At 46.1% G+C, this 13465-nt stretch overlaps 1 protein-coding gene across 1 annotated transcript in view; it reads left to right on the top strand.

Annotated features, from left to right (window-relative positions):
• The window catches only part of LOC144486749 (transcription factor ETV6-like), a 48720-nt gene extending 36582 nt beyond the window's left edge, over window positions 1-12138 (top strand). Inside the window, exons 4-6 of the mRNA XM_078204776.1 lie at window positions 34-176; window positions 9156-9256; window positions 9818-12138. Of these exons, the coding sequence (XP_078060902.1) occupies window positions 34-176; window positions 9156-9256; window positions 9818-9923 (350 nt within the window). The 3' untranslated portion in view covers window positions 9924-12138. The remainder of the gene's footprint in view (window positions 1-33; window positions 177-9155; window positions 9257-9817) is intronic.
• Window positions 12139-13465: the final 1327 nt, after the last annotated feature.

Genomic DNA, 13465 nt, shown 5'->3' with positions numbered 1-13465 from the left:
CACTGATGTGACTGTCCTGTTGCTCCCTCACAGACTGCAGGCTACTCTGGGACTATGTTTATCAGCTCCTGTCAGACAACAGGTACGAAGCGTTCATCCGATGGGAAGACCACGAGTCCAAAGTTTTCCGAATTGTGGATCCGAATGGACTGGCACGCCTGTGGGGAAACCATAAGGTAAAGCTTTCACTTGGTGACCTCTCGGTGCGGAGGCCCCACAGGGCTCAGGGGGCATCGAAAGGGGGGGAGAGAGACGGAGTGCAGACTAGGAGAGAGAGAGAGAGAGAGGGAGTGCAGACTAGGAGAGAGAGAGAGACGGAGTGCAGACAAGAAGAGAGAGAGAGAGACGGAGTGCAGACTAGGAGAGAGAGAGACGGAGTGCAGACAAGGAGAGAGAGAGAGACGGAGTGCAGACAAGAAGAGAGAGAGAGAGACGGAGTGCAGACTAGGAGAGAGAGAGAGAGAGACGGAGTGCAGACTAGGAGAGAGAGAGAGCGAGACGGAGTGCAGATTAGGAGAGAGAGAGAGAGACGGAGTGCAGACTAGGGGAGAGAGAGAGAGAGACGGAGTGCAGACTAGGAGAGAGAGAGAGAGAGACGGAGTGCAGACTAGGAGAGAGAGAGAGAGAGACGGAGTGCAGACTAGGAGAGAGAGAGAGAGACGGAGTGCAGACTAGGAGAGAGAGAGAGAGACGGAGTGCAGACTAGGAGAGAGAGAGAGAGGCAGAGCACAGGCTGGGAGAGAGAGAGAGGGACAGAGTGCAGATTGAGGGGGAGAGAGAGGGAGCGCAGACTGGGAGAGAGGGGGAGCACAGACTGGGCGGGGGGGGGGGAAAGAGAAAAAGAGAGAGACAAAGCGCAGGCAGGGGGAGGAAGGGAGAGAGAGTCGGAGCGCAGAGATGGGGGCAGAGAGAAAGAGATGGAGCGCAGACTCGGGGAGAGAGAGAGAGATGGAGCGCAGACTCGGTGAGGTGGTTGGAGAGAGAGAGTAATAGGGATGAAGCACAGACTGGGGGAGAGAGAGAGAGAGAGATGGAGCGCAGACAGAGTGGGGGGAGAGAGAGAGAGACAAGTGCAGACTGGGAGAGAGAGGGATGGGGCACAGACTGGGGTGGGAGAGAATCAGAGCGCAGACTGGGAGAGAGAGAGAGAGAATCGTACCACAGACGGGGGCAGAGAGAGATAGGTGGAGCGCAGGCTTGGGGTGAAAGAGAGCGAGCCGGAGCGCAGATTGGGAGAGAGAGAGACAGAGCACAGGCTGGAAGAGAGAGAGGGACGGAGCACAGACTGGGGGAAAGAGAGAGAGAGACGGAGCGCAGACTTCCCGGGGATTGGGTGTAGCTCCTGCAATAGTCTCTTCTGGCACTGCTGGCCAACCTGTCTCTGAGGGCTGCATCCAGCCTTCCCATTTATTCCCTGTTAGGTTGTCAGATTTGAAGTCAGTGAGGTACCGACCAACTTTTCAACTGGGGACATGAGCAGAGCAAGCAATATGTCCCCACCCCTCCCCTCCCTATAAAATTCACCCCAGTGAAGGAGGCCCAGATTCTGGCCTCCTCATAACTAATGGGGCACAGGTGGTACTGTAGCACAGTGGTTAGCACTGCTGCTTCACAGTTCACGGGTTTGATTCCCTGCTTGGGTCGCTGTCTGTGTGGAGTTTGCACGTTCTCCCCGTGTCTGCGTGGGTTTCCTCCAGATGCTCCGGTTTCCTCCCACAGTCTGAAAGTCGTGTTGGTTAGCTGCATTGACCCGAAGAGGTGCCGGACTGTGGCGACTCGGGAAATTTCACAGTAACTTCATTGCAGTGTTAATGTAAGCCTTACTTGTGACTAATAAATAAACTTTCTTTTTCTTTCTTCTCATGATAATCATAACTCCTCATAACTGGGGACGGCACAGTGGTTAGAACTGCTGCCTCACAGCGCCAGGGACCCGGGTTCAATTGTGGCCTTGGGTCACAGTGAATGGAGTGTGCGCATTCTCCCCCTTGTCTGCGAAGGTTTCTTCTGGGTGCTCCGGTTTCCGCTCACAGTTCAAAGATGTGTGGGTTAGGTACATTAAGAACATAAGAACATAAGAAATAGGAGCAGGAGTAGGCCATCTAGCCCCTCGAGCCTGCCCCGTCATTCAATAAGATCATGGCTGATCTGACGTGGATCAGTACCACTTACCCGCCTGATCCCCATAACCCTTAATTCCCTTACCGATCAGGAATCCATCCATCCGCGCTTTAAACATATTCAGCGAGGTAGCCTCCACCACCTACATTGGCCATGATAAATTGCCCTTTGTGTCAGGGTGACTAACAGAGTAAATAAGTGGAGTTACGGGGATAGAGGCTGGGTGGGATTGTCATCAATGCAGACTTGATGGGCCAAATGGCCTCCTTCTGCAATGAAGGCATTCTATGATTCTATAATGCCTCTGATCACAGGATAATGATGTATGAGGGAGATTCTTCAGCCCATCCCACCAAACAGTTCCTCAAGCTCACAAGATCCAATTGCTAATGATTGTACACCTCATTCCTAATGAGGTTAAAAAGCTAACTTTTTGTGACACAAGGAATCATTTTCTACACTCCCTCTGACACACGAACCTATCCCATGGATCTCTGTTGGTGTGGCTTTTGAATTCGTACTTTGCTTTTGTATTCTAAAATAAGACCCTCGTCAGACCCCACTTGGAGTACTGTGCTCAGTTCTGGTCGCCTCATTACAGGAAGGATGTGGAAAAGATTGAAAGGGTGCAGAGGAGATTTACAAGGATGTTGCCTGGATTGAGTGGCATGCCTTATGAGGATAGGCTGAGGGAGCTCGGTCTTTTCTCCTTGGAGAGACGTAGGATGAGAGGAGACCTAATAGAGGTATATAAGATTTTGAGAGGCATAGATCGGGTGGACTCTCAGAGGTTTTTTCCCAGGGTGGAAATGGCTGCTACGAGAGGACACAGGTTTAAGGTGCTGGGGGGTAGGTACAGGGGAAATGTTAGGGGGAAGTTTTTCACACAGAGGGTGGTGGGCGAGTGGAATCGGCTGCCGTCAGTGGTGGTGGAGACAAACTCAATAGGGTCTTTTAAGAGACTCCTGGATGAGTACATGGAACTTAATAGGATGGAGGGTTATAGGTAGGCCTAAAAAGTAGGGATATGTTCGGCACAACTTGTGGGGCCAAAGGGCCTGTTTTGTACTGTAGTTTTTCTATGTTTCTAAAAGCAAAATCCTGCAGATGCTGAAGATCTGAAATCAAGAAAGTGGTTCCAAAGTAGAGTCACAATGGACATACAGTGTTAACTTTGATTGTCCCTTCAAAGATGCATAGAATCATAGAATCCCTACAGTACAGAAAGAGGCCATTCGGCCCATCAAGTCTGCACCGACCACAATCCCACCCAGGCCCTACCTCCGTATCCCTACATATTTACCCACTAATCCCTCTAACCTACGCACCCCAGGACACTAAGGGCAATTTTAGCATGGCCAATCAACCTAACCCGCACATCTTTGGACTGTGGGAGGAAACCGGAGCACCCGGGGAAAACCCACGCAGACACAAGGGGAATGTGCAAACTCCACACGGACAGTGACCCAAGCCGGGAATCGAACCCAGGTCCCTGGAGCTGTGAAGCAGCAGTGCGAACCACTGTGCTACCGTGCCACTGAGTCTTTCTAGTACTCTCCATTTTTATTACTTTTGTAGTCTAGGAGCTGAATTTTGTGGAGTCAAGAAGACGTATTTTTTTTTAAATGGCAGGCATGAGCTGAATGCAGAAGTCCTGCCCTCATTTCCAACAGATCCAATATTTGTCAGTAGGGAAAAAGAGACCAGGGCAAGGTTCAAAGAGGAGGAAAATCCAAACTCAGTGCTGTGTTTAAACACACCCCATTTTGGCTGTTGCAAGTAGCTTTGCCCTGTGGAAGATATGAGTTGATGGATGAATTGATAGGGCAGAAATAAACACTTTTGAAGAGTGGCTAAGGTCTATTTAACTGTTATGATCTGAAGTTTCTTCAGATCCCTTGCTCTTTAAACGGCCAAGAAAATTGGCTGCAGCTGTCAGTGATTGTTTAAAATCCCTGTTTTGAGTGCTATGATTGCCAGGACAGTTGGTGGAGCATCTGTACAAGCAGTTTCAATTGAGTTATAATTGAAACTGAATATGAATGCTTGGCTAAGTTTCAAAAGTTGTCAAGTTCTCTTTCGCAGAATGTTCTGAGCTCACAGTTTAAAATAGAGTTGACATCTTAAAAAGGCCAATGATGGAATAAGGATTTAAACATAAATTTGTTTTTATAAGAGATTAACCATTAAAGATTAAAAGCCTTAGTGCTCTCATGTTTTGGAAATTATTCCAAGTCTGCATGGTGAGAGCTGCTAGATTTTTGAAATTTATTTGATTTGAGCTCCACATGGTTTCTGATGATTGCACAATGTTCAGCAACATTTGCAGCTCCTCAGGTACTGAAGCAGTCCATATCCAAATGTAGCAAGACCTAGATAATCTCCAGGCTTGGGCTGACAAATGGGGAGTAACCTTTGCACCATTTCTTTTCATTTAGCGATGGTGGTGTAGTGCTGAGCATGGCTGCTTCCCAAGCAGTAGACCTGGGTTTGACTCTATAGACAGTTACATAAGCGAGATGGGTATAGAGGGATATGGGCCAAACACGGGTAATTGGGACTAGCTTAGGGGTTAAAAAGGGGGCAGCATGGACAAGTTGGGCCAAATGGCCTCTTTCCATGCTATAAACCTCTGACTCTATGACACACAAGTGCCAGGCAATGCCCATCTCCAACAAGAGAGAATCTAACCAATGATGTTCAATTACCTATTCATAGTTGAATTCCTCACCATCAACATCTAGTCACCATAGAATAGTGACAGTAGCATGTACCATCTACAAGATATACTGCAGGAACTCACCAAGGCTCCTTCGACAGCACCTTCCAAACCCACGACCACTAGGTGCATTCACCCAAACAGGCGCCGGAGTGTGGCGACTAGGGGAATTTCACAGTAACTTAATTGAAGTGTTAATGTAAGCCTTACTTGTGACTAATAAATAAACTTTACTTTTATCATGGGATACATGGGAATGCTACCCCATGGAGGTTCCTGTTCAAACCACTTACCATCCTGACTTGGAAACATATCACCGTTCCTTCCCTGTCACTGGGTCAAAATCCTGGAATTCCCTCCCTAACAGGACTGTGTGTGTTACCTACACTTCAGGGACTGAACCAGTTCAAGAAGGTGACTCAGCACCACGTTCTGAAAGGCAACGAGGAATGGGCAATAAATGCTGGCCTCACCAGCGAAGACCACATTCCATGAAAGAAAGAGTATCTGAAAACAACATTTTCATGTTAATAAAAACCTTTCCTTACCTTCTGGATCTTTCTTCATTCTATCTCTTACTATTTCTAATCTTTAGGTACCATTTCTTCTTTTCAGATTTTTTTTTAGTTTTACTGTTCCTGGCTTGGTGTTTATCTTCCTTTTTGAACATAAGAGCTAGGAGCAGGAGTAGGCCACCCAGCCCCTCGGGCCTGCTCCACCATTCAATAAGATCACGGCTGATCTTTTTGTGGACTCAGCTCCACTTACCCGCTCACCATAACCCTTAATTCCTTTACCGTTCAAAAATTTATCTATCCTTGCCTTAAAAACATTCAATGAGGTAGCCTCAACTGCTTCATACAGCTTCAAACATTTCATTTAACCCAGCCAAAAGACTCCAATAATCCTCTGGATGTGGTGCAGTAAACCTTCTTGAACCAAAAGTGCTGTGCCCTGTGATGTAAGAATTAGGAGCAGGATTTGATTTGATTTATTATTGTCACATGTATTATTACAGTAAAAAGCATTGTTTCTTGCGTGCTGTACAGACACAGCATTCTGTTCAAACAGAAGGTAACGAGAGAGTGCAGGATGTAGTGTTACAGCCATAGCTAGGGTTTAGAGAAAGATCAACTTAATACGAGGCAAGTCCATTCAAACGTTTGATGGCAGCAGGGAAGAAGCTGTTCTTGCATCGGTTGGGTATGTGAGCTCAGACTTTTGTATCTTTTTCCCGACGGAACAAGGTAGAAGAGAGTACGTCTAGGGTATGTGGGGTCCTTAATTATGCTGCCTGCTTTTCGAGGCAGCAGGCCGTGTAGACAGTGTCTATGGATGGGTGGCTAGTTTGCATGATGGACTGGGCTTCATTCATGAACCTTTGTAGTTTTTTGTGGTCTTGGATAGAGCAGGAGCTATACCAAGCTGTGATATAACCAGAAAGAATGTTTTCTATGGTGCATTTGTAAAAGTTGGTGAGAGTCAGAGCAGACATGCCAAATTTCCTTAGCTTCCTGAGAAAGTAGAGGCATTGATGGGCTTTCTTAACTATAGTGTCGGCATGGAGGGATTAGAACAGGTTGTTAGTGATCTGGACACCTAGAAACATGAAGCTCTTGACCATTTCGACTTTGTCCCCATCGACGTACACAGGGGCATGTTCTCCACTACGTTTCCTGAAGTTGGTGACTATCTCCTTCATTTTGTTGTCCATTGAGGAAATGTCATTGAGGATTATTGTCGTTTCACAAGTTCACCAGATTCTCTATCTCTTTCCTGTACTCTGTCTCATCATTGTTTGAGATCCAACCCACTGCAGTGGTGTCATCAGCAAACTTGAAAATCAAGTTGAGAGGAATTTGGCCACACAGTCATAGATGTATAAGGAGTATAGTAAGGGGCTGAGGACACAGTCTTGTGGAGCACCAGTGTGGAGGAGGTGTTTTGCGGTCTGTGGGTTAGGAAGTCTAGGATCCAGTTACAGAGAGAGGAGCCGAGCACCAGGTCATGGAGTTTGGAGATAAGTTTTGTAGGAATAATGGTGTTGAAGGCTGAGCTGTAGTCAATAAATAGGAGTCTGACACAGGTGTCGTTGTTATCCTGGTGTTCCAGGGTTGGGTGTAGGGCCAGGGAGAGGTGTCTACTGTGGACCTGTTGTGGCAATAGGCAAGCTGTAGTGGATCCAGGCAATATGGGAGGCCAGAATTGATTTGTGCCATGACTAACCTTTCATAGACCATTCAGCCCTTTGAGCCTGCTCCAACATTCAATAAGATAATGGCTGGTCTGATTGTAATCTCAACTCCACATTCCTCCTGTCCCCCCCATAACCCTTGACTCCTGTCTAATTCAGCTTTGAGTATATTCACTGTCTCAATCTCCACCGCTCTCTCTCGAAAGATAAATAACCGTCTGAGAGAAAAGGTTCCCTTCATCTCCCTCTTAAATGGGAGATTCTTGTGTCTCTTAGTTCTAGATAATCCTAAAAAGAGAAACATCTCAGCATCTGCTCCGTAGAACCTTCTCAGAAGCCTATATTTCAGTAAAACTACCTCTCACTCTTCTAAGCTCCAATGAGTAAAGGTCCAACCTCCTTAGCCTTTTCTCATTTATCCCAGGAATTGGTCTAGTGAATTGTCTCTGAACTGCTTTCAGTGCAAGTATATCCCTCTGCAAATAAAGAAACCAAAACTGTACACAGCTCTCTAGGTAGAACATAGAAGTCCAGGAACAGGCCCTTCAGCCCAAAATGTTGTGCCGAACATGAGCCAAATTAAATTAATCCCTTCTACCTGCCCTTAGTCCATATCCTTCTATTTCCTGCATATTCATGTACTTATCTAAATGCCCCTATCGTTTCTGCCTCCACCACCACCCTGTGTTCCAGACACTTATCATTCTCTGTGTAAAAATAAAAACTTGCCCCTCATCTGAACTTTCCCCCTTTCACCTTAAGTGCATGCCCCCTCGTATTAGATATTTCAATTCCTGGAAAAAGATTCTGACTGTCAAGCCTATCTATGCCTCTCATAATTTTATAGACTCTACCAGGTCTCCCTTCAGCCTCCGCCACTCCAGAGAAAACAACCCTAATTTGTACAGCCTCTCCTTATAGCTCACACCCTCTAATCCAGACAGCAGCCTGGTAAACCTCTTCTACACCCTCTTCAAAGCTTCCACATCCTTCCTGTAAAGTGGTGACCAGAATTGAACATAATACTCTTAAGTGCGGCCTAACCAAAGTTTTATTAAACTGCAATATGACTCATTCCGACCAATAAAGGCTAGCATGCGGTACGCCTTCCTTACCACCCTATCTACTGGCCACTTTTGGGAACTATAGACTTGAACCCCAAGATCCCTCTGTACATCAGTGCTGTTCAGGGTCTTGCTTAACATTTGATCTCCCAAAGTGCAGCACCTCATACTTGCCCGGATTAAACTCCATCTGCCATTTCTCCGCCCATATCTGCAGCTGATCGATATCCCGCTATATCCTTTGACAACCTTCTATCTCTGTGGTCTTTCCAATACCTGACGTAATTTAACAAGACTTCCCTAATTTAATACTCCATCTCCCTTTTAATTTGCCTTCCTGATTACTTGCTGTACCTACAACGGTAGGTACAATGGGTGGCACGGTGGTTAGCACTGCTACCTCACAGCACCAGGGACCAGGCTTCAATTCCAGCCTCAAGTGACTGTGCGGAGTTTGCACATTCTCTGCGTGGGTTTCCTCCAGGTGCTCCAGTTCCTTCCCACAGTCCAAAAATGTGCGGGTTAGGTTGATTGGCGATGCTAAATTGACCCGAGTGTCGGGGATTCGTGGATTAAAAATGTGGGGTTGCAGGGATGGGGCCTGGGTGGAATTGTGGTCGGTGCAGACTTGATGGGCTGAATGGCCTCCTTCTGCAGTGTAGGGCATTCTATGATACGTACTAACTTTTTGTGATACTTCTTCCAGGACCCCAGATCCCTCTGGACCTCAGCATTATTCATTCTTGTCTTCATGTAAATAGTAATGTGCTTTTCTACTCATCTTGCCAAAGTGGACAACCTCACATTGTCTCACTGAGCACAGCAGGACCATTCTGTTAAATGGACAGGATGGTGAGAGCAGCACAAATTGACAGAATGACATCAGGGAGATTTAGGGCCCTAAACATGGTTAATCCTAAAGTATTCTTCAGTATGGAGCTCCCTGCCTCTGAATTGAAGCTGGGTTGTCGAGGAAAACATATAGCGTTTATTTATCTGGCCTATGTACCCACTGATGTACAAATTGTTTAACAAACCAAAACTCTTTCCAAAACAGAACCGAACAAACATGACATATGAAAAGATGTCGAGGGCTCTACGTCATTACTACAAACTGAACATCATCAAGAAGGAGCCCGGGCAACGGCTCTTGTTTAGGTACCGTGAGGGTGGGGAATTGGGGTGGGGGCATCGTGGATGGCTGGGGTCTAGCTTTCATGAGGGTGGAGGGCAATGCTGATGACCGGGGTCTCGGTACCGTGAAGGTGGAAACTTGGATTTGGGGCATTTTGGATAGCTGGGGTTTAAATTCTGAGAGGGTGAGGAATCAGGATGAGGGTGGGGCAATGCTGATGGCTGGAGGGGCATTGGCGAACATGGGGTTACTGCTGAGGGCAGCACTGGAATGGTCTGAGGTAGTGGACAGGGAATATGGGGGTTGGCTACAGATCGTGAGTGGTGGTGGATGCAGTCAGTGGGGTTGTGAAGGTGTGTTGGTAATGGGGCAGTGGACACAGAGCAGGGCTGGAGAAAGGGCATGGTGAGGGAGAGGGTGCAAATGGTAAATGGCGCGAGTGTCAGGGTACAGCTGATAATGGGGAGGACATTGAGGAGGAGTAGACATTGAGAGGGTGTTGGTGGGTGGTGAATGGAGGATAGTGAAGGCAGGACTTCCTGCCCATCCTGAGCAATGGATTTCCTCCCTCAATCTCTTGTCAGGTTTATGAAAACCCCGGATGAGATTGTGAACAGTCGGGCTGATCGTCTGGAACATCTGGAGTGCCAAGAAATGGAGGAGCCACTGTACCAGGATGAGGAGTGCTGAGTGCAGTGACTATGGGAACTCTGACTGGAAATGGAGAAGATGCCCGGACACTGCAACTGTTGGACCGGCAGGGCCAGAGTGTTGGGAGTGGAGAGTGACTCTTTGTGCAAGTACTGCAGGCACTGAGGTCCACACTGTGCTCCAGTTTATCGCTATATCTACCCTACATCTGCCGCTTTATTTACTGTGACAACTATCAACCTTTCATTGGACCAACAATGATTGGGAGTGGCTGAGGACAAACAGAGGGTGGTCTCCAAACCTGCTCTCCATCTTTGCCATCCCCTTGTGGACTCTGATATAGTTAATGCCAGGCTTCTACCACACAGCAGCTTCCTTGGAACACGAATGACAGGGAATATGGAATCAGAATGGACTGAAAGGCCGACCCTGTCCATGTCAATCTGGTCAGTGGCAGAGGGGTCTCCTGCTGTCTAATGCACTATTACTCTTAATGATTATAACTTGAATTTTAATGATTTTTTTTTTAAACTGCACAAATGGAATCTCTGCCGCTGTTGGAGCTATCTACATTTTTTTAAAATCAGAAAACACACTTTGTCATGATTCTTTTTAAGCAATGCTACACCTGGAATTAAAATGAAAATGATTAGAGGTGGACATGCTGTTATCGAGTTGGAATTTTGGGATCGCTCTGTGAATCCACAGGGCAATAGTCACAAACTTTGACTTTCATCACTTGTCTCAGCAAAAGATTGCAAAAAGTAGTTTATAAATGTCTTCACACACATATTGCTAATGGGCCTACGGAGACAGCTTGCTGTTTAACTTCCACATGAGCAGTCGGCTTTAATCTGTTCTCCCAAAATCTCTTCTCCCCTTTCCCTTCAACCACAGCTCTGATCAATTCTTAAAATGTTGCAATGATCTCTGCTTTACTAAGTAACTGCGTTCATTTCACAGCTTTGCACCCCTTGATGTGTTTACTGTTAGAATTGTGAAGATATTGGACAGAAAGAAACCATATCAGTGCCATCTCTCTGGCCTAATTGGTCCCACTCCCTTGCTGTTGGAACCATAGAAAAGTTACGGCATAGAAAGAAGCCATTCAGCCCATCAGGTTGACGCTGGCTGAAAATGTCTCCAACACTGAGTCCGTAGCCTTGCAGGTTCTTCAGGTGCAGGTGCAGATCCAGATATCTTTTAAATGAGTTGAGAGTTTCAGCCTCAATCACCAATTCCAGATACCCATCATCCTCTAGGTGGAAAGGTTTTCCCAATGTTCCCTCTAATCCTTCTACCAATCACCTTCAATCTGTGCCCTCTGATAATTAATTGGCTAGGGGAAACAGGTGTTTCCTGTCTGGCATGTCTAGACCCCCTCATCATTTTGTACAGCTCAATTAGGTCTAGACAAATACATGAATAGGATGGGAATAGAGGGATATGGTCCCCGGAAGGGTAGGGGGTTTTAGTTAAGTCAGGCAGCATGGTCGGTGCAGGCTTGGAGGGCCGAAGGGCCTGTTCCTGTGCTGTAATTTTCTTTGTTCTTTTTTTTACCCTCACCGTTCTTTGTTGCAAAGAAAACAACCCAACCTATCAAATCTCTCCTCCATAGCTACAATTTTCCAACCCTGGCATCATCTTGACCAATACAAGCAAAGGCTTAGATAAGGCCCAGAGAAATTATGTAATATGGTGACCAGAACTGTACACAAAATTCCAGCCGTGGCCTAACCAGTGTTTTATATAGTAAAAGAGTCAGAGGTTTACAGTATGGAAACAAGTCCTTTGGCCCAACTCGTCCATGCCACCCAGCTTTTAACTACTAAGGTAGTCCCAATTGCCCATATTTAGCCCTTGTCTCTTTTACCCATGTCACTGCCTAAATGCTTTTTAAAAGATAGAATTGTACCTGCCTCTAGCAGCTTGTTCCAGACATTCACCACCATGTGTGTGAAAAAATTGCCCCTCTGGACGTTTTTGTCTCTCTCACCTTAATGCGATGCCCTCAAGTTTTAGACTACCCTACCTTTGGGAAAAGATGTTGACTATCAAACTGATCTATTCCCCTCATTATTTTATAGACCTCCAAGTCCCCTACACACCAGGGGAAAAAAAGTCCCAGTCTATCCAGCCTTTCCTTCCAGCTCAAACCATCAAGTCCTGTAGCCTCCTAGTAAATCTTTTCTGCATCCCAGCATTACATCCCAGCTTTTGTGTTCTCACCCAATAAATGAAATCATTCCACATGCTTTCTTGACTGCCTTATCTACCTGCTTTGCCACCTTCAAGAGTCTGTTGACATGTATCCCAAGGTCTCTCACTTCCTCAATCCTCTCAATGTCTTCCCATTTATTGAGCTTTGATTTCCCTCCCCAAATGCATCACCCCTCACCTTTCCTGATTGAATTTCAAACCATTGATATAATTCTGGAGTTGACAGCTATCCTCTTCACTACACTTTGTGTCATCAGCAAATTTCCTAATCACGCCTCTCACATTTAAGTCGAAATCATTAAAATATACAATAAACAGCTAGGGCCCCAACACTGAGCCCTGTGGAACATCACTGGAAACTGTTTTTCATTCACAAAAATCACCCATCAACCCTTTGTTTCCTGTCAACGAGCACATTTTGGATCCAACCTGGCACCTTCCCTTGTCTCCCATGAGATATCATTTTTCTGACCAATCTGCTATATAACATCCACTGAACTACCGTAATCCTCGTCGTTACTCCCTCAAAACAACTCATTTGGTTAATAAGACACGATCCTCCCCTAACAAAACCATGCTGACTATCCCTGATCAATCCGTGCCTTTCTAAGTGACAGTTTATCCTGTCTCTCAGAATTGATTCTGATAATTTGCCCACCACCAAAGTCAGACTGACCAGCCGATAATTTTCTGACCTATCCCTTGCACCCTCTTTTAAATAATGGTACAATATTTGTAGATCGCCAGTCCTCTGGTACCTAAACTGTATCTAGTGAGGATTGGAAAATGATCCTTCAAGCATCCGCTATTCCCTCCCTTGCTTCCTTCAATAACCTCGGATACACTACATACGGCCCTGGTGAATGATCCACCCTCAAGGATGTTAGTCCTCTCTCACTGTGTTATTGTGTTGACCCTCAGAATAGGGTACGGTGGACAAAGAAACAATTACACAGAATATTTTGTACAATTCAAAATTAATTAAAGGTTACAAAAACACATCAATAAACACTTGAACTGCCTTTTTACTCAACACTTGCTAAAATACTGACTATTTGCTGCAACAAACGCTTTGAATTCCAATATTACCTGAAATACTTGCGAGGCAAGTTGATCAGCCTCCCTCCCAGCTGGATCATCTTCTCCAAGTCCACGTGCATTGGTTGTTCCTTCAGTCAATGCTGCCGATGTCTCTGATGTTCCTTCTTTTATCCAGGTTCTCCTGGTGCTGAGTCTGATACACTTGCAAACCGGGCCCAAGTTCTATTGTCTCATTAAGACTAGAAATAAACAGGACACTCCTTTAGGAGTATTGACAGGCAGAGCGATCTGGTCGTACATATCCACTGAAAGTGGCAATG

Source organism: Mustelus asterias, unplaced genomic scaffold (genome assembly GCF_964213995.1).
Source record: "Mustelus asterias unplaced genomic scaffold, sMusAst1.hap1.1 HAP1_SCAFFOLD_446, whole genome shotgun sequence".
Lineage (NCBI taxonomy): Eukaryota > Metazoa > Chordata > Chondrichthyes > Carcharhiniformes > Triakidae > Mustelus > Mustelus asterias.
This window is presented reverse-complemented; position numbering and strand designations above follow the sequence as displayed.